Source organism: Drosophila novamexicana, unplaced genomic scaffold (assembly GCF_003285875.2).
Source record: "Drosophila novamexicana strain 15010-1031.04,08,12 unplaced genomic scaffold, DnovRS2.1 tig00000485-arrow-pilon, whole genome shotgun sequence".
Taxonomy (NCBI): domain Eukaryota; kingdom Metazoa; phylum Arthropoda; class Insecta; order Diptera; family Drosophilidae; genus Drosophila; species Drosophila novamexicana.
The window spans coordinates 4,885,743-4,904,228 of NW_020824808.1; the positions used below are offsets into that span (position 1 = coordinate 4,885,743).

The 18,486-nt window shown below is 36.5% G+C and overlaps 1 protein-coding gene across 1 annotated transcript in view; it reads left to right on the forward strand.

The window, feature by feature from the left end:
* Window positions 1–9,610: 9,610 nt before the first annotated feature.
* LOC115761511 overlaps window positions 9,611–18,486 on the forward strand; it is a 41,983-nt gene continuing 33,107 nt past the window's right edge. Inside the window, exons 1-6 of the mRNA XM_030703280.1 lie at window positions 9,611–9,886; window positions 9,950–10,346; window positions 13,661–13,858; window positions 13,921–14,073; window positions 14,142–14,330; window positions 14,398–14,560. Coding sequence (XP_030559140.1) covers window positions 9,611–9,886; window positions 9,950–10,346; window positions 13,661–13,858; window positions 13,921–14,073; window positions 14,142–14,330; window positions 14,398–14,560 — 1,376 coding nt within the window. The remainder of the gene's footprint in view (window positions 9,887–9,949; window positions 10,347–13,660; window positions 13,859–13,920; window positions 14,074–14,141; window positions 14,331–14,397; window positions 14,561–18,486) is intronic.

The following is an 18,486-nucleotide window of genomic DNA, read 5'->3' on the forward strand; positions in this document are numbered from 1 at the left end:
GAAATGCAATTATGTAAATGCCTGCAGCGCAAAAATCGAAGTTAATTAGGTCGTAACTGTGGTGCAAATTGTAATCCCCCCGCGGCACGAACTGTTTGACTGCTGAGCAAATTGCTCGGCTAGGAATTGGTGAAGCGCAAAATTGAACGGGTCATAAAAATGTCAGCTGTACCCTCTTTCTCTCTCGCACTCTCTCCGTTTATTAAATGAGAACCGACATGTTGCAGGTGAAAGCGCCTTACGAGTAGAGAAAGGATTTAAATATGTGTATTATATGGGCTTATGGATATGACCTTCAGTTATGTGTGCTTGATTTATAAATGTTATAAATAATACAAATTTAAAAATGTAGCGAAATTTTTAAAAAATTAATTATATAACTCAGTAAATATATTACACGGAATTTACATATTAATTTTGTTAGCAACTAAATTTCAATAAAATAAAATTATGCGTACGATAATTAGCATCGAGCTGCCACTCAAATGCCAATAAAACTGTATTTAATTTGTTAGTAAAATATTTAAAACTTTTGGCACCTAGTGCGATACAAATCAACATACACACACATATATAGGCAAAAAAATAAATGAACATTTCTGACACGGTCATAAACAAATTGAAATCTGATTATTTGCTATAACACACCGATTTACACACCAAAAATTTTAATAATAGTCATTGGGGAAATTTTTCCAAAAATATATTTGAAAATAAATAACGCTTCCCAATACACAATCGTTTGCTCGCATTCAAATTGTGAGTTAGGAAATTCGGAATGTTTTTTTAATTTAACATAAATAATTTTTTATAATAGTTAACTAGATTTTACATATCAGCAATTATGTGCTTTCTATAAATTTGAATTTCAACATTTTACGAAAATTGTTTAATTGCATATTCTGTTTAATAAATACCATATTATATTGTTTTCATATGCCAAATAAAAAATATATGTACACATAATTATAACATTGCCAATGATTAATGCATTTAATTTTGCACTTGCATTTGCTAAATTAATAAGTTTAATTGACCGCCATTTGCGTGTGCACTTCCTATAGACAGTTTTGTTTACAAGTTGCATATATTTTCTTTTGTTTTAGACTATGAAGAAAATGTGTTTCTGCTTGTTCGACGTGGCCCATTGATTATTTTTAAACGCTCTGCAGACGCTGCCTGGCAGGCGTCTCTGTTAGGGTCTTCAATTTTAATTAACTAGCAATTAAAGTGTAATTTATTGGCGCACTTTGATGGTCGTAAATTAGCTACACAAAATTTCAGAGCGGGAGCAAATCAATTTATAAAGCCCATGCAATCAAAAGTGAAAGCCTAAAAAAGCAGGGCTTGTAGCAAGTCAGCCAAAGGTCCAGGGCCAAACGGTACGAGATTTTTTTGTTGCCAACCGTTTTTCCGTGCGTATGAGCAATCCAGCTATTTTGACTGACATGCGACCCACACACTGCAACGAGAAAGTGTGAAACGCAAAAAGGTAGCAAGGGTTCTTTTGGCAGTTGGCAATCACGTTTAAACGTTTTTGCAGGTGGCCCTGTGGGGCGTTGAAATGGCAGCCGCACACACAATGAAGAAGTCAAACAAGTCACTTAGCTGCTTCTGCAAAGAGAGATGCAAAATTGACTCAAACAGAGGGAAAAGAGAGAAAAACTTTAGCTCTTGAGTTGGGTTGCAAGGTAAAATATTGGCCAGAAGCCAAGCTGATTTAAGACTTTAAGTCAGATTGTTCGCAGATATTGCACACGCAGCGTAGGTGCACTCAGACTAAGTGGGAGATTTGTGGCAGGAACTGCCAGATAAGCACCATGAAAGTGACTCTGTCCCATGCGGTTTAACGGATAAATAGCTGGGGGACTCGTGTGAGTGATCAAACTGCATGGGTAATTAATAATCACAAGGAAGGGAGTTCAATGAAGTTGAAAGCAAGAGACAAAGTGGAATTGTGGGTGGCCGGAAATGGACAAGAAGTATATGACGATAATCGATAGAAATAAAGCATGTACATCTCTACATATACAACATTGTGTCCAGACTCGATTGGTGTTCGATGTAGAGCCCAATTTTAAGAGCTCTGAAGCTGAAATTTTTTTAAGGTAAATAAGTGAGTTTATTAAACCCACCCACAACAGTGGTAAATTTGCGGAAAATGGTTATAGGATTACGCTTTAAAATCATGTTCAAATGCCTTTGTGAATATTCATCTGATACATGCCGGCCTCTTCAGGCCGATTTTCATAGAATTAATTGCTTTGGCAGAAAACGTTGATTCCATCTTTTGGTTTCTGATTCAATGGACTTTAAGCATGTTTTGAAATTTTTGTGTAAAATATAACTGTAGACGTTGAGTTCAAGATAGTAAGGGTGGATTAAAAAGGTCCACGGGTGGGAAAAACTTGCTTCGGGCAAGGCCACGATATACCCGCCTGTATTTATATAAATATTGAGATTTATGTACAGAAGATACATTTTTCGCACGTGCTGCTTAACATTATGTTTTGAACGCCTATCTGGGTAAAAGAAAACACCAAACGAAACTGTTAAAAATTGAAGGAAAACAATACCTTGAAACTTTATTATATATGTTATGTATGCTTTTATATATGTATGTATAGGTGTATGGACGTATGTAACTAAGTGTGTATGTATGTATGTAGGGATGTATGTATTTATGTATGTATATATGTATGAATCTATGTATTTATGTAAGCATGTATGAAAGTATGTATGTATGTATGTATGTATGTAAGCATGTGTGTGTGCATGTCTGTATATTGATTGTGTAATGCTTGTATGTATGCATGCATCTAAAATTTCAAGTCTCTAACTCTTATAGGTTCTGACTTTCTTGCGTTCATAGATACGGACGGACGGACGGACAGACAGACAGACGGACATGGCTAGATCGACTCGGCTAACTTTATGGGGTCGGAGGTGCTTCCTTCTGCCTCTTACATACATTTGGATTTTGCACAAATACAATATACCCATTTTTAATGAGTTCAGGGTATACAAAATGGCAGCTACAATAACGGAGGCGACGATTTGTTTGCATTTTATATTTGGTGAACTCAATAAACGGAAATAACAATCATTTGGGCGAAGTAACTAAATGCTCCCAACAATATGTACCATAGAAGATAACTATAGAAGAAATATAAATAAACAGATAATGATCATTAGTAAGTATGCTCAAAAATAATTTATAGAATTTATGCTCTTTAGTTGAGTTTGTCTAAGGAACTGCAATCGTAAATATAACTTTAGGCACATCTATCTCCACCATAAACGAGAGATACTAAGAGAGCCCCCAAAGAGTACGATCTCGCAGGCACGACACATGTGAAGCTGGCTGAAAAATATATACAAAACAGTTGTCGCTTGAACGTCGATCGTGCCGCTTGTGTTGCAGCTGTGCTGTTGTTATTGAGCGTGTTGGGAAATACTTACGACACACCAAGTATCCACAAGATACATCTTTTGCACAGTCTATAAATAAACGCCATCTTGAAAAAGGGGGACAAAAACAAACGGGAACTAGCGCGCGCGCCAAGTGCAAAACGAAGGGTCAGACCCCTAAAACACAAAAATAAAACAACCGAAAAGGAAATGTGAAAAAGGAAAATGCTTTTGTGAAATAGCCTATATCATTTATGGAACGGCAAAAGCGGAAGTTTATTTATGCAATCGATTTGTGAACCTAAAAATAGTGTATTTATTTATTTGTGTGACAAAAAAAAAGAAAAAGAAGAGATAATAAATATTTTTATCGTTTGCCAAGAGCTGAGCGATCAAAGCGTTGGCAAAAAGATTCAACGTTCAGATCAAAGTGTCCCGAAATCTTAATAAGTAAATCAAGCGAAAAAGCCATTCCGCAAATTGGTAAATGCAAATTGCCAACAATTGATAATGCGTATAATTAATGCAAAAATTAAAAATTGAAAATGTGAAAAATCTGTGAGCATTGCAAATATTTAAAATTCGCATAGCGCAATATTGCCTACCGAAGCCTGCAGCACTTTTATTGCAATTTGCATTAATTAATGCACAATTTCGCGAGTGCTGATTTAAAAAGGGGGAAAATAGTAAAAATTCATTTTCGGAAAATGTTATGTAAATCAGTTTAAATATTTTGTTGTTTGCCCTTTTTTACTTTGACGTAAATCAAGTGAATGCTTTCACTTAACTTTTATGATATTGTGTTTCAGATAAATATTGTATGGCACACGCAGATACTTATAGAGCATTTGAGTAAGCATCAGCTGTGAAAAGTCCAGCCATAAACTGACGTCAAGCGCTCGAAAAACCAAGGCGCAAATACAATGTGTTCTCAAAAAACAATGAAAAAAATAAACAACATGAAGTCTATTAAAGCTGTTCCACAAATCTCTGAATTTGCAATGCACATAATGATTTTTAACAAATATCTCGAAGTTCGTTAGGTGTTTGCTTAAGACTGTAGACGGTAGAACTTGCACAAAAGCTTTCTATAAAATTCCACCCCAAGCCAAAGTCAGCTTTTTCCTTTGGATTCCAATTTGTTCTGTTTTGTAGAGAAATTTAACTCAAACGCATTCCTGTTTTAGTTTCTTCTAAAATTCATTTTTTCTAAAGCAATTTGCATAACTCCATTCGTAAAATATATTTTCATTGACTTTATTACATTTGCTTTGGAAATATAAACTGTATATAACATTTTGGAAATTTAATAAACATGTTTAAATTGTTTTGTTTCAAAAATTCTGAACTGTCAAAGGAAATCCAAAGAAATATCTAGAAGTTATAATAAAATATCTGTCCTTTGTAAATATTAAAAAGTCATCTGCTGATGGATACAAAAGTTGCAAAGCGGGAAACTATGAATCAGTTTATAAAATTCTTGCCTGAATTTACTTTATTGTGCATTGCATACTAAGTGTAATAGAGGAATGTGTGTTCTCAAATCACACATCACACACACACACACACACACACACATTGAGGCACAATCACACACACACACACATTTAGGCACAATGCAATGGTGTAAACAATTTGGCATTAAAATAGTTGTCCGAGTCGAGCCGGGGCATTTAAAAATATTGTATATGTACTATGCTTCACTTAATTTACATGATAATGGGCCAGATTTATGCATTTGTTACTTACCCGAACGTCCACTTTTTTCGAATGCGCCCCCCTTTTGGTGGGGCTGTGGCCTGCAGCTTGTTGCAACGAAAATAAATCGTATAATTCGAAATAATTTTTGTTGTGCATCTTTTTTTGGGGTTTGTTGAACTTATTTCGCACAGATTCGCTTCGTTTCGTTGCGTTCTTATTTTGAATTTCTAATTTCTGTGCCGCTGCCCCGGCGCGCAGCTCGGCGACCCAGTCCTATAGCAGACCACCTAAAATTAGTTGCAAATAATTTGTTTGTTATTAGTGTGATATGCTTGTTGTGTTTTGGGTTTCACATTTTCTATGTTTCGCTTGGTTCCGCCCCCCTTGGCCGCGTGTCAAATGTGACAGCTTTCAATACGTTGTCGTCTCTATGCTAATTATGCAAATTTTCAGCCCAACTTATCGCCCACGTGGGCTCTAGGCGCCCCTTTGGCATCATTTGCATAACAAATGCGGTTGGAATCTCTCCGCCTGACGCTCCTTTTATGAGCAGCATAGGATTTATGACATTCCGACAGAATGCATATAAAATGCGCTGCACATCAACTTTTGTTATTTTGTTTTTTCAATATATATTCTCGGTAAGTTTTTTATTTTTATTTTTGGAGGTAATGAGTGTGGAGTTCGTCAACATGATTTTGGCAGTCGTTGTCGCTGGCTTTATATTTCCTACATTTTTTTGTTTATTTATTTTTTATTCATTTATTCATGAATGCAACTGCGTGTCATTTATACTCGTGTCTGTGCGTGCAACATATTGCGCCAATCAGAAACACATTTGGTTCGATTTTCATTTTTGATAACAGTTGGTCAACATGTTTACTCAAAAAATCACTAGTAGCTTACTGCAAATTTTATGTGCTTAAATATTTTTTTAAACTTTTTTTATAAGGTTTTTAGTTGATTTGTACTTTATATATATGCGTATTTTTAGTAGATTAAGCTGTCAGAAGGGATAACTTTTTTGGAAAAAAAAAATTTCGTTGACTAATGTATTTGAAAGTTTAAAGAATAATTTAACATGAAATTTGCATTGCAACATGGAAATTTAAGGCGGATATTTTCCGCCTTCACCATATAACACTTGTAAGGAAACTTTCTCTAAATAGAACTTCCATTTAACAAAGTTCAAAGCATTTTCCAAATACTTTATCGGCTGCTGAGGACCGTGTGAAGTACTGCGCCTGCACCAAAATTAGCATCGGCATGAGCATCAGCTCCGGCATTGGCGACAAAGCAATCCAAATCAAATCTTTTAACTTAACTTAAGTTCCAAATGCAATACGAAGACTTATTTTGTCTTCGCCATTTACCAGCTGCCAGTGCCTGACATTTTCTGCCAGTTTAGCTCGTGACTGCATTTTCAGTTTTCCTTTTCCCTTTCCTTAATTTTTTTTTCTATTTCTGCGTTTGTTATTTTATTTTGTAATTTCCTTTTTGTAAGCGAAAGAAATTCCGTGGATATTTTTTTGTCGAATTACAATTTTAGCCTTTTATTTTTAATGCTGTGCATTTTATTTAGATTTTGTGTATAGTTCGTCTATTTATTATCTATTTGTGTTATTTTTAACGAAATGCATTTGCGTTTTCACTAAGTGAAAGTGAATTAAGTCATCAAATCCGTATACACTCTGTGCTCAACAGCTGATATCACGATATCCGCCGCTGGCACAGAAATAGCGATGATTTTCCGTTTCATTGCTGCTGCTCAATGAACCACTCTAAAAATACCCCGAACAAACGTATCCGAAAGGAAAAAAAACAAAAGCAAACATTAGCCAATACTGACTCAATTAGCCTCTACGTAGAACATAATGTATGTATTACGCGGCTGCTTAAATGCTGGAAAAACTTCAACACCAAAATAAAAACTTAAAAAAAACAAGTAAGAGGTTCTAGTCGGGAGCTCCCGACTAGGGGATACCCTGAACCCTCTTCTTTCAACATCAAATGCATATATATTTTCTATTTTAGAAGCTTTATGTCAAGTTTGGTGACTTTAGCTCTTATTATTTACCAAAATTGCCCAAAAAAATGATATCGATATTGATTTTTATCGATTTCTTGGAAACGGAGTAAGTTATCGATTATCGGAAACAAAGTCGATCTGCGCGGGAGCTAGGAGCACCTACATCTAAAATTTCAAGTCTCTAACTCTTATAGGTTCTGAGATCCTTTCGTTCATACATACGGACGGACGGACAGACGGACATGGCTAGATCGACTCGGCTATTGATGCTGATCAAGAATATATATATACTTTATGGGGTCGGAGATGCTTCCTTCTGCCTGTTACATACATTTACCTTTTGTACAAATACAATATTTTTTGGACGCATATGTTATTTTTATATATATTTATATTTAAAAATTGTAAGTACAGCCGGAAATGTTGATGTTCAATAATAAATATAGAAGGCGTTTACTTAGGTCAAATTTTAATGTACAAAGTTGCTTTAATTTAAATTTAAATGAGCTCAGTTTCTTTGGCTCTTATCATATTGCTCTAGATTTTATTTTGTTTTATCAAATTGGTTTTTGTGAAAAAAGAAAATGCTTTTAGAGCGTCACAGCGTTGTGTTTATTTTGATATAAGTCACACACACATACCCTCGCATTCGCACACACATTCCGAGCAGTCCCACACATTTTATGCGCATGTATCTATGTATGTTATAACTCTGGTGAACATTTAAATGGCATGTTTTGCGTTCTTATTTTATTTTCATTTTTTTCAGATATTTGCATTGGTTTGGCTTATGTATAGATGGCATTAGTGTCAACGCACATAGCAGAGACTCACATACACACACATACGCGGGCGCTGTGTAGAGCACCCATAAGAAGCTAATTGAATTTTTATTGGCATTTTTATGATTAATCGTCATGGGAATTTTGCTATTTTTGTTATTTGTTTATTTAACAGCAAAATGTGAATCTGACGCTAAAGTTTCGTATAGCATTCAAATTTCATTTGGCATGTGTCGGAACTTGAATGATGGACGTTTGTTCTACGTATTTTATGCATACATTCATTTCTTTCTATTTGTATACAAAGCCGTTTTAATGACAGCTCTTATATCATTCAATGGCATGCTCAAAGTTGAAAGTCTACAAAAAATATCATTTAACTGAATTGACTTGATAATTCTTAAAGTGTGTGCTTCTAGGCAATTGTTTAGAGAGCTGGCACAAGACACAAGAGTCTTGCAACATAATTGGCTGTTGTTAGTTAAAATTGAAACATAAATTCTCAAATTGGAAAAATGAACAGCACTTTGAAGAAAAACCTTGTCAATATGAAGTGGAAAAACAACACTGACTGATGGGTACATCAAATATCGTGGAAATTAAATTGTGCTTGTTTTAATTGTATAAGAGAATCTATATAAACACAAGGAAAAAATATGAACAAAAAATGGTGTTGTTGGTAACCATTAGCTCATAATAATTATTAAAGCGAGTAATGTTTTAATTTAAACATTATACAAATAAAAAAGGTTTTTAAAAACAAATAAATGAGTAATATTAAAATTCAATTTGTTAATAAATCGTAAACGATTATAAATGCAAAGAATTTAATGTAGCCAAAAATTAATATTATTGTTGACAATTTTTAAAACAATACATTCAATATTTAATTCCATTTAATACACGATAAGGATAGAATTTCGCAAAATATTTATACATATGTTGTGTTATGTTAATTTTATTGCAAGAAATACATATATGTATATGTATGTGTATTATACTAAATGTTGAACAATTTGTCATTTTAATACCACAATCTCCACGTTAATATTTAAATGCAAATCTCAGAGTGTCTCCAAATTGTGTTCAATCTCAAATTCCTTTAACAAACAAAAGTGTAGCATGCAAAAGCGACGGAGCGTTTTTGCTTGGAGCACCCTGATGCAAAAGCGACAAAACGTAAATATTTGCAATGGAAGAAATCACAAAAGAAAAATACCATATAAACGCAGCTGCTTAAAGTTAAAGCGACAACAAATTGTTTACTGCTTTGAGTTTTACCCAGCTCTCTCTCTTTTCTTTTATTTTATTGCAATTTTCTCGCACTTTGCACAAAGAAAACTGAATGAAAGTTTTCTTGCAGCTGCAAGAGCAAAAGTACAGTAAACACTGCACGGATAGAGTTGCACCGGACATGCTAAAAATTTTAAGTAAATAAAGTGAGAAAACCATTCGAGGCAGCTGGAAAATCCATGTAAATGAAATAGAGGAAAATGTGGCGATTTTGGCAGAACATAAAACTCAATTAACAACAAAGAAAACGCTAAGACAAAAGACAAATACAAAAGACCAACGTAATGTGAAAACTTGCGCTCGGCTTAAATTAAAATTAAAATTGAAATTGAAAATTGAAAATAAAAAGACGAAGAACCAGCATCGAGTGGGACCCAGGGGCAAAGCAGGCGCCATGAAGTTTCATTTGGGCGCTTTTTGGCTATTTCTGTTGACAGTTGGTGGCAGTCAGAAGCAATTAAGCGATAATTGTTGCCACGGGCTAGCCACTTGGGGCATGCCAGCTGTAGCCGCAGCAACTGCTGCACCACCAAAGCAAAAATCAATTCATTCACCGCCAAACTTCCGCAATGGCAGCAAGCACAACGGAAATGAGCTGGAAAATGCAACAAGATTCCGTGTGGCCGCAATGCAAACACCAGCTGAGCCAACGCCAACGCCAACGCCAACGGTTGTTGGGGACATAACAACAACAACAACAACAACAACAACAACAACAACAAGAACAACATGGCCACCAGCTCAACCGGATATCACCACATTGACGGCCAAATCAATCGTTCAGTTAACATTCAAGCAAGCCAAGGCACACAATTTGGAGCTCAGCTTTAAGGAGCGCATGGCACAGCTATTTGCCAGCGAAGAGTCTAGTCTAGCAACAACAATAACAACAACAACGACCACTGACATCGATAACAGCAGTGGAAGCGGTACGAGCACTCATCATCCGGAGCGCCGTCATGTTGTGCCTGACAAGCTGCAGTACACGAAAGAGATGCATATCAAACAGGGTCGTCTGATGGGCATCACACGTCGCTTCCTGGTGACCAGCGGCCTGCGCGAGGTGGATCAGTATCTGGGCTTGCCGTATGCGGAGGCGCCCATTGGCAGTAGACGTTTTATGCCGCCGGGTAAGTAAAAACATAGCTATAGTGATGACAGATCAGTCGTTTTGAAGCTAAAATAGCTTTAAAAAAACATTCTATTCCCTGTCAAGTATGGTGAACAACGTAATAATAAGCCAAGTTGTCACTTAGATATTAAGCTATTTACTTCCGAATTCCTTCAATACTGAATTTATACTTCCATCATGAAGGCCCGGGTAGCTTGGTTTGCTGGGTTGCTTATAAAGTTAAAATAGCTGTAAGAATTAAAAAACATACTATATTTATAATAATTAACGTTTACACTTGCGTCGTAAAAACCATCAAAAATCTCAGAACTTTCGTTTCACAAGCTATTTAATATTGGTTTGGTTAGCAATACCGATTCAGTTTTAGTTGCCAACACTGTCGCTGGCCACAAATATGTATGCATGTTGGCACTTAACAGCACTGGCCGCACCTGCAGCAAACGAAAATCAAAACCAAAATTACGCAACACATGTCAGCTACAAATTCTGACCATGTCCAAAAATGCTTCACGGCAAATTTGAATTTAGCCTGCAATTTAAGCAATTATCTTTGGGCCGCACCTGGCTAAAGGTTTTCCCAAAACTTGACACGTACACCGCCTGCCACGCCCAGCCCAAAAGTATGCCACACTTGAACAATTTGGATGTTGTTGCTGCTGGGCTTGGAGACTCTTTTGGGGGAGAAGCAGGAAGTTATTATGGCACGGCAATGTTTGTTGTCTAGAGTATTTCTGTATTTATGTGCCACTCAAATATGTTGGAAATATTTGGCAAGCTGTCATATTTTTGTTTGTTTTTTAATTGGGTTTGCACAGTGTGGAGATATGTTAATTATGCGCACACAAATTGTAAATATTTGCCAATTATGCGCTTGCTGAATACCAAAATGAAAATTGTAAGTGCTGAGAATTTGGCCAAGCTATTACTGCCTATTAAATGGATCAAGAATTGCAAGCCGCAAGCGAAAGGACACAAATGCAAAAGCAGCCAAGAAGCAAAGGTTGCTAGCTAGCTGCAATAAGTTTGCGATAGAACATTGTGCACACAATGTAGCCAAGACAGGACATGGCCAGCGCTAAGGACAATAAATTATGTGGCATGCGCGCTTGGCTTGGCTAGCGCAACATTTGTTGCCAGACAGTCAAAGCCGCAGGCCGTGACAAAAGCCCTTGTCACGAATCCTATTTGTGTCTTTTGTATGTGTGTGAGTGTTTGTCACCGTGCTGCGTTTATTGAGCACTTGAGTGGCGCGCACCCAATCCAAGCGGCAAGTGCAGCAATAACGGAAAACTGCGGACGGGCGCTGTCGCTGAGCGAAACTCTGACGCCATATTTGTTAGCGGAAGTTGTTGTTGCAAACATGGCGGCGCACCAGACAAATACAAAGCCAATCCAAACACAAGATTCGTTTGCGTATGCGTAATGCGAAACGCGACCAAGCACACACACAACCCACTTTCGAGTTTAAGTTTGCGCGGCAAATACCAAAAGTTTGTCGAAAACACGTCAAAAATTGTTTTGCGTATTTGTATTCTAGTATTTGTCTTGCCTCTCCGTCTAGTCATATTATGGGTCGTAGGTTTGTTGCCGTTATTTATGTTTTAGCAGCGCGTACTTTTCCCTGTTACGAAATTTATTAATAACAAAATGCAAATAACGCAAGCACACACACACACAACTTTACTTCTGTTTACTGTGACCATGTGCGCAGAGATTTTGCCCTCTCTTTGTTTTATGGGGCCATAAAGAGTAACATTCGACATGCGAAATGAAATTTATTTTGACATGAATATGTCAAAGTGTAAATGGTGCATATTTCTTCGGGTGGGCGTAGAAGAGATGTACAAGTTTTTCTAGGAGTAAATTGAAGTTTTTTATTAATTGAATGTGAGTACTCCTTTAGGATAAGTTTTCAGTAAAGATGAAAGAATTTTTTAACAAAAATAACAAATAAATATTCTCAGTTTAATATCCAAAATGAATTCTCGTTTTTGTCTAATGATTAATTTAAATTATATTGAACAAAAGATATCAAATCTGAAGCATATTTAAAACATTTCCATTAATAAAACCTTAACTTTTATAGAAGCAAGAATTTTTTCCTTGAGCACTCGGTCAAAATTTCTTCCTTTACTTTATATTTAAAATAAGTATTTATCTTATTGCACAAACAATAAATGCGATATGATACATTCATCGGCCCTACCACAATTTCATTTCACTTTTACTTGTTAATTAAATTCTACTGCTGTACTATTTCGTCTTCACATTATTCTTTATTAATATTAATTCTTTACAAAAAACTTCATTGAAATTCCTTCCTTGCAACAATTGTGCACTTGAAAATATTATCAAAATTTGCATAGTGGAAGTATTTGAATCTGTGGCAAATATTTTCACCGAATAACCGCTCTGCAAGCCAAACTGATGCAATTTGGTCTGTCGATACCGCATGAAGCTTGTCTTGGGGCTTGCTGTGGCAGCATGCTCGATGACTCAATATCGCAACGGAATCGAAACTAAGTTGACCAAATCGTGGCTACAATTGCCCCACATAAGACCCATTCGAATGCGATGCGACGTTAACTGAAATGCCAAAACCCAACCGCAGTCAACTGGGCCACAGTGTCCCGAGTGTCCGTTGCATGTTGCTGCAGTGCTGTTGCACTCACATGCACGTAGTGTCCGGTTCGGAATGTGAGTGTGAGTGTAATAGTGAGCTTGGATGTGATTGTCTACTTGTTTACGGCACCTCGAAGTGACCGTTGACCGTGTTACATAAATACAAAATTGGCTTTGCGCTCCCCAAATGCCACGCAAACCAATCGAATCCTTGTTTTTCCGCGGCAAAAAAAAACAAGCATGGAATCATTGGTTAAAGCTCGCACAGTGGTAAAATGAGATGAAATAAATATCAGGATGATATACGAAATAAAAAAATTGTAAATCAGGTAAATTAATTTAGATTTTATCAAGCTGTTAGGTTGGTGAGTTTGTGAAAGCGAAAATATTGTCATTTTTATAAAAGAATTCGGGTCATTTATTATAAGCCACAAGTTTTAAATTAAATAAAAATAATATATTTATTTTCATTTTATTTTAATAATACTATATCCCCTTGCTATATGCACTTTCATATGATATAACATTAAATTTAACCAGTTTTTATTACTTATCGAACCACTGTGTTTGGATACTGTCAGCTGCCAGCTGCTGGTCGCGTCGAGTACTTTATGAAAGTTTGTTTTAGCTTATCTAATGGTGTTGCCTTTTCACTCCTTTTACCCCGGCCCTACCTCTGTTGTTTTACAGGCGCGCCGCTGCCGTGGCAGGGACTGAAAATAGCGCGTCATTTGCCGCCGGTTTGTCCACAAAAACTACCGGATGTGTCAGGACCCAGCAGCGTGAATATGTCACGTGGTCGTTACAAGCACTTGATGCGGCTAATGCCCTATTTGAAAACCGAGAGTGAGGATTGCTTGTACTTAAATCTATATGTTCCGCACGAGGGTAAGTTAATGATGCACTCAGTTGGTCCTAAAACTGAATCGTATTCACTTCTGACCACCTAGAGCCGCTGGCAAAGCCCAAGCTGCATGCGGTGCTTGTTTATTTGCATGGTGAGTCCTTTGAGTGGAACAGTGGCAATGCTTACGATGGGTCAGTGCTGGCCAGCTATGGCGAGGTGATTGTGGTCACCGTCAACTATCGCCTGGGCGTGCTGGGTAAGTTTAATGGCGTCGGGCCAGGCTTAATGGACAGTCTGCTAATTGCTCATCACGATATGCCGTAGGGTTTATGCGTCCTGGCATTGATGCTCATAATATAGCAAACTATGCGCTGCTCGATCAGATAGCGGCACTGCACTGGATCAAGGAGAACATTGGCTCCTTTGGCGGCGACAATACTCGGGTCACACTCATGGGCCACAGCACGGGCGCCGCCTGCGTCAATTATCTAATGGTCTCACCGGTCGCATCAGGTAAGTGCCGTGCACCGATTCACCTGCTTTACGCTGATAATAATTGCTTTTAATTGATGGCTTGCAGGTCTATTTCATCGCGCCATACTCATGTCCGGCTCGGCCATGTCCGACTGGGCAGCCAGCAATCAATCGCTGCAATTGACCATGCAAATAGCCAACGCCCTCGACTGCCCGCTGGGTGACCGCGAAGTGGATGATGCTCTGCTCGATTGCCTGCGCCAGCGTCGGTGAGTCAATCAATTTACTGAATTATTAAGTGGTGCGAATGGTTGCCTGTCTGTAGCACTGTGTCCATTTTAATCGCACCACAATGCGTGCTAATGCCCCTACAGTTTCTGTCCATTATCCTGCTTGGCCGTGGTATGCTGAATGCCTTAATTTAATTTACGCTGGCATCTTTCAAAAGCAGCAAGGCTAGCCGTGTGTCCTGTTTTGCTTTGATTCAATTGGCGATTGGCTTTTGTGCGCTGCCTAATGAAACGATAAATTTACGAGCATGTCGCGCCGCTTTCTCAATGAGCCGTAGACAGCCAGGCCTGTGCCCCACCCGCTCCCTCCATGCCCATGACAATAGCTGACAATAACAAATCATGCGTGGGTTTAAGCCTTGGCCTCCTTGTTTCGCATCCCGATTAGTTGTAATCCCCTGTATTCATTGTGTCCGGCGGCTCCTAAAACACGTACCTAATAAGCGGCACGTCTATTACGGGTGCGGGCGGTCGCAGTTAATTGCTTTTCAATTAATCACGTTTTTGGATCGCTTCTACAGCTGCTGCCGAGGTTAGGGTCATCCACTTAGCTGGCCATTAAGTGTCAGGCTCAATAAATTATGCGCTTTATTTGCATATTTTTTTGCTTAGCCTGGAGCTTTTTCAACTTTGAGGCTGCGTTTACTTATGGAAATTAGTTTGAAGACAAGAAAATATGCTTATTGATTTTATTGAAGAAGCTACATATATATTATTATTTTTTTTTAGAAATTATTGGTCCAATAAATGTTTTGTTAGTAACATTTATTGCTTATGTCTATATTTCATTATTAAATATATTAAAATTTTCGTTGTATCCTGAAAAAAACTACTTAATTTACTTTGACTACTTCAAATTTAATTTCCCCAATTTAAATATTTTACTTATAATATTTATAGATATTCAGAGCATACAACACATGCATAAATTACATATGATTTTGAATTTAATATTTAATTGGTAGATCTCTTTACATTTATAATTTATTTTATTATATTTGAACAATTGTTCAAATTAAAATTTTATCTTTGTTTTAAACAAAAAATACATTGAATTTGCGTGTTCAATCTCTGTTTTAAATATTTGAATAAACAATTATTATAATGTGGTCCGGTCCATCGCAATTGCATTAATTGCACATTTGCAGAGTCGGTAAAACAAAAACACAGATTCCACATATCCTATATACATACACACACTCACATATTTATAATGTGCGAAAAGGAGGGCAAAAGAAAACGGACAAACTAAAAAACAATTTGCATAGAAAGCAAAATAAAAGCACATGAAGTAAAATAATGTATGTAAAACAAAATCAACAACGGGACAATAATAGTAATTATGTTAATTATGCCAAGCACATGCATACACTCACACGCGCGCACACACGAACACACACGCCCCAACGTCGTCACCAGACAAACATTGCAATGCAACAGTCGCTATTTTGTGTGGTAGTGTTAGTGTGTGTGTTTGTGTTTAAGTGTTCTCTGTGTGTGGGCATGTGTGTGTGTGTTTTCTACTTGCTTTCTTTTGCCTGCTACAAATTGACACAGTAAGTTGGGTGATTCTACCCTTACCCCTAAACTTTCTCCATAATGAGCAGGGCAAAGGTAAAGTATTTTGAGCATATCTATCCGAAGACCAAGTATTCTTTAAATAAGTTTTCATCTAATAAAGATAAAATAAATATCAAAAAATTGAAAAAATTATATTTGTATATACTAAAAGAGATGAATGAAGTATTAGACAGAATGAGTTTTTCAGTAATAAAGAGAAGTAAGATAATCAATAAAAAAAATGTAATGAGCGAAAGAGGACAAATACTTATCTTAGTTTTAACAACAAAAGTTTTTTTATATTATATTTTACTTTTGGCAAAAAATAAAAATTGATAAATATAGTATATATGTATAGTAAAAAGGTCAATAAGGTGTGAGAGAAAAAGAGAAGGAAGAAAACTATACAGAGAGAAAGGGGACAACTTTTTTTTTATTTTACTATTTCTGAGAATAGTTTGTTTGGGAAATAGTTTGTTGTTTTATTAGATAAATATTAATATAATATAATGTTTGGCGGAATATGTTGATGTATATACATTTTGTTTTTAATTTGTTTTTATGTTTAATGACAACTCATGACAAGGACGTGTTCTGCTTGTAAAAGTCAACAGATCCTTAACAGCCGCGGCAGGATATGTGTTAATGAATGAGTAAGGCTTTGGGGTATACTTGCGTCTGGGTGTGACTACATAAAGAGGTAAAGGAGTGAATGGGCGAGCAACTGGGTGCAGTGCATGTGCGAGTGTTAAATGAATGCAATGAATTATGTATGAATTACTGTGCAAATGTGCGCCACACCACCGCCATAGCCACACCCACACACAGACATACAAAGTCATCCACCCACTTAAACTCAAACAGGTAACAACAACGAGATGTGCAAATATTTTGGCCACATTCGTATTTTCAGTGCACACACAATCGCTCAGATAGAAGTAATATATTCTGCCTGTGTGTCTTTGTGTGTGCGTTTTTGCGTGTGCAGCCTTTGTGCTTTGCACGTATACATATTAAATATTTAATTATACTCGACTCTGTGTTGGATTCCTTGTAGTTATTGAAATGTTTTGCTCATTTCCAATGTTTAATTTATTTGCTATCAAAGCTCAGCTTGTGATCTTTATTTGCATACGGCTTGCAGCTTGGCGAATACATGATTTAATTATAGCGCATTACAATGGAAATTACAGTTTGCCTTGAAGTGAGCATTTTGCATTTAATTTTCCTAATAATAATTTATTATTTACTTCCAAATGCGTTTTCATTGCAGTTAACTCTGTAATAATATTTTGCTACAAGTGAATAATTTATGCAATTTACGTCACTCAAAACACATTCCGAAAAATCGCAGCAAAGGCAAATTAAAGTGGCCAATATTAATTAAAAAAACAAGTAAGAGGTTCTAGTCGGGCCCTCCCGACTAGGAGATACCCTGAACCGTCTTCTTCCAACATTAAACGCATATATATATTCTATTTTAGAAGCTATATGTCAAGTTTGGTGACTCTAGCTCTTATTATTTACCAAAATTGCCCAAATTGACGGACATGGCTAGATCGACTCGGCTATTTTAATGGGTTCAGGGTATCAAAAAGATTATTTTATGAAAAAAAAACTCGATTGTTTCCACTTTAATTGTAACTAAAAATATAAACGAATGTGTATGTTTTTTCTTACATTCTATAGTCACTTGAAAAAGCATAAAAGAATTACAGCTGGTGTGTTTTTAATCGCCTTAAAAATGGTTACAATGCACACTAATGCTCAACAAAGAGAAAAATTCGAAGAAATACCAGGCGAAAAATAAAGAAACATGCATATCAAGCAAGCTCGCAAAATAATCCAGCGCGCGCACAAATTTTTGCATTGTGCTCGTTGTGCTTACTTAATTGACGCAATAAAAAACAAAGCATATTAAAAATTCATTAAATAGAAATCATGAGCTGCAAAAACAAAGACACTCCAACTGAAAACAAGGTCGATTCCAGTCTAAATAAATGTTGGGCTTGCGCTTGTGCATTCAACAACAGCAACAATACCGACTAAGAGTAAGAGTTGTGAAAGTAGCTGCATGCAGCACACAAGTACAATCATCCATCTTCGTAGATGCCACATATAGGCACACATACAAGCGCACTTACACATGCATGTGTATAAAGAGTTTGTGCCTCAGTTGGCCAAACAAATTTGTGCATTGTGTGAGAGTTGGCTGAACAAAACTGTGACAACATGTATTTACTTATATAACACAATAGATTTATACATTAAGTCACTTGAGTAGGTACAAGATTTGTGTATCATGAAATAATAACTATGATATATGGATAATGAAACCTCAAATA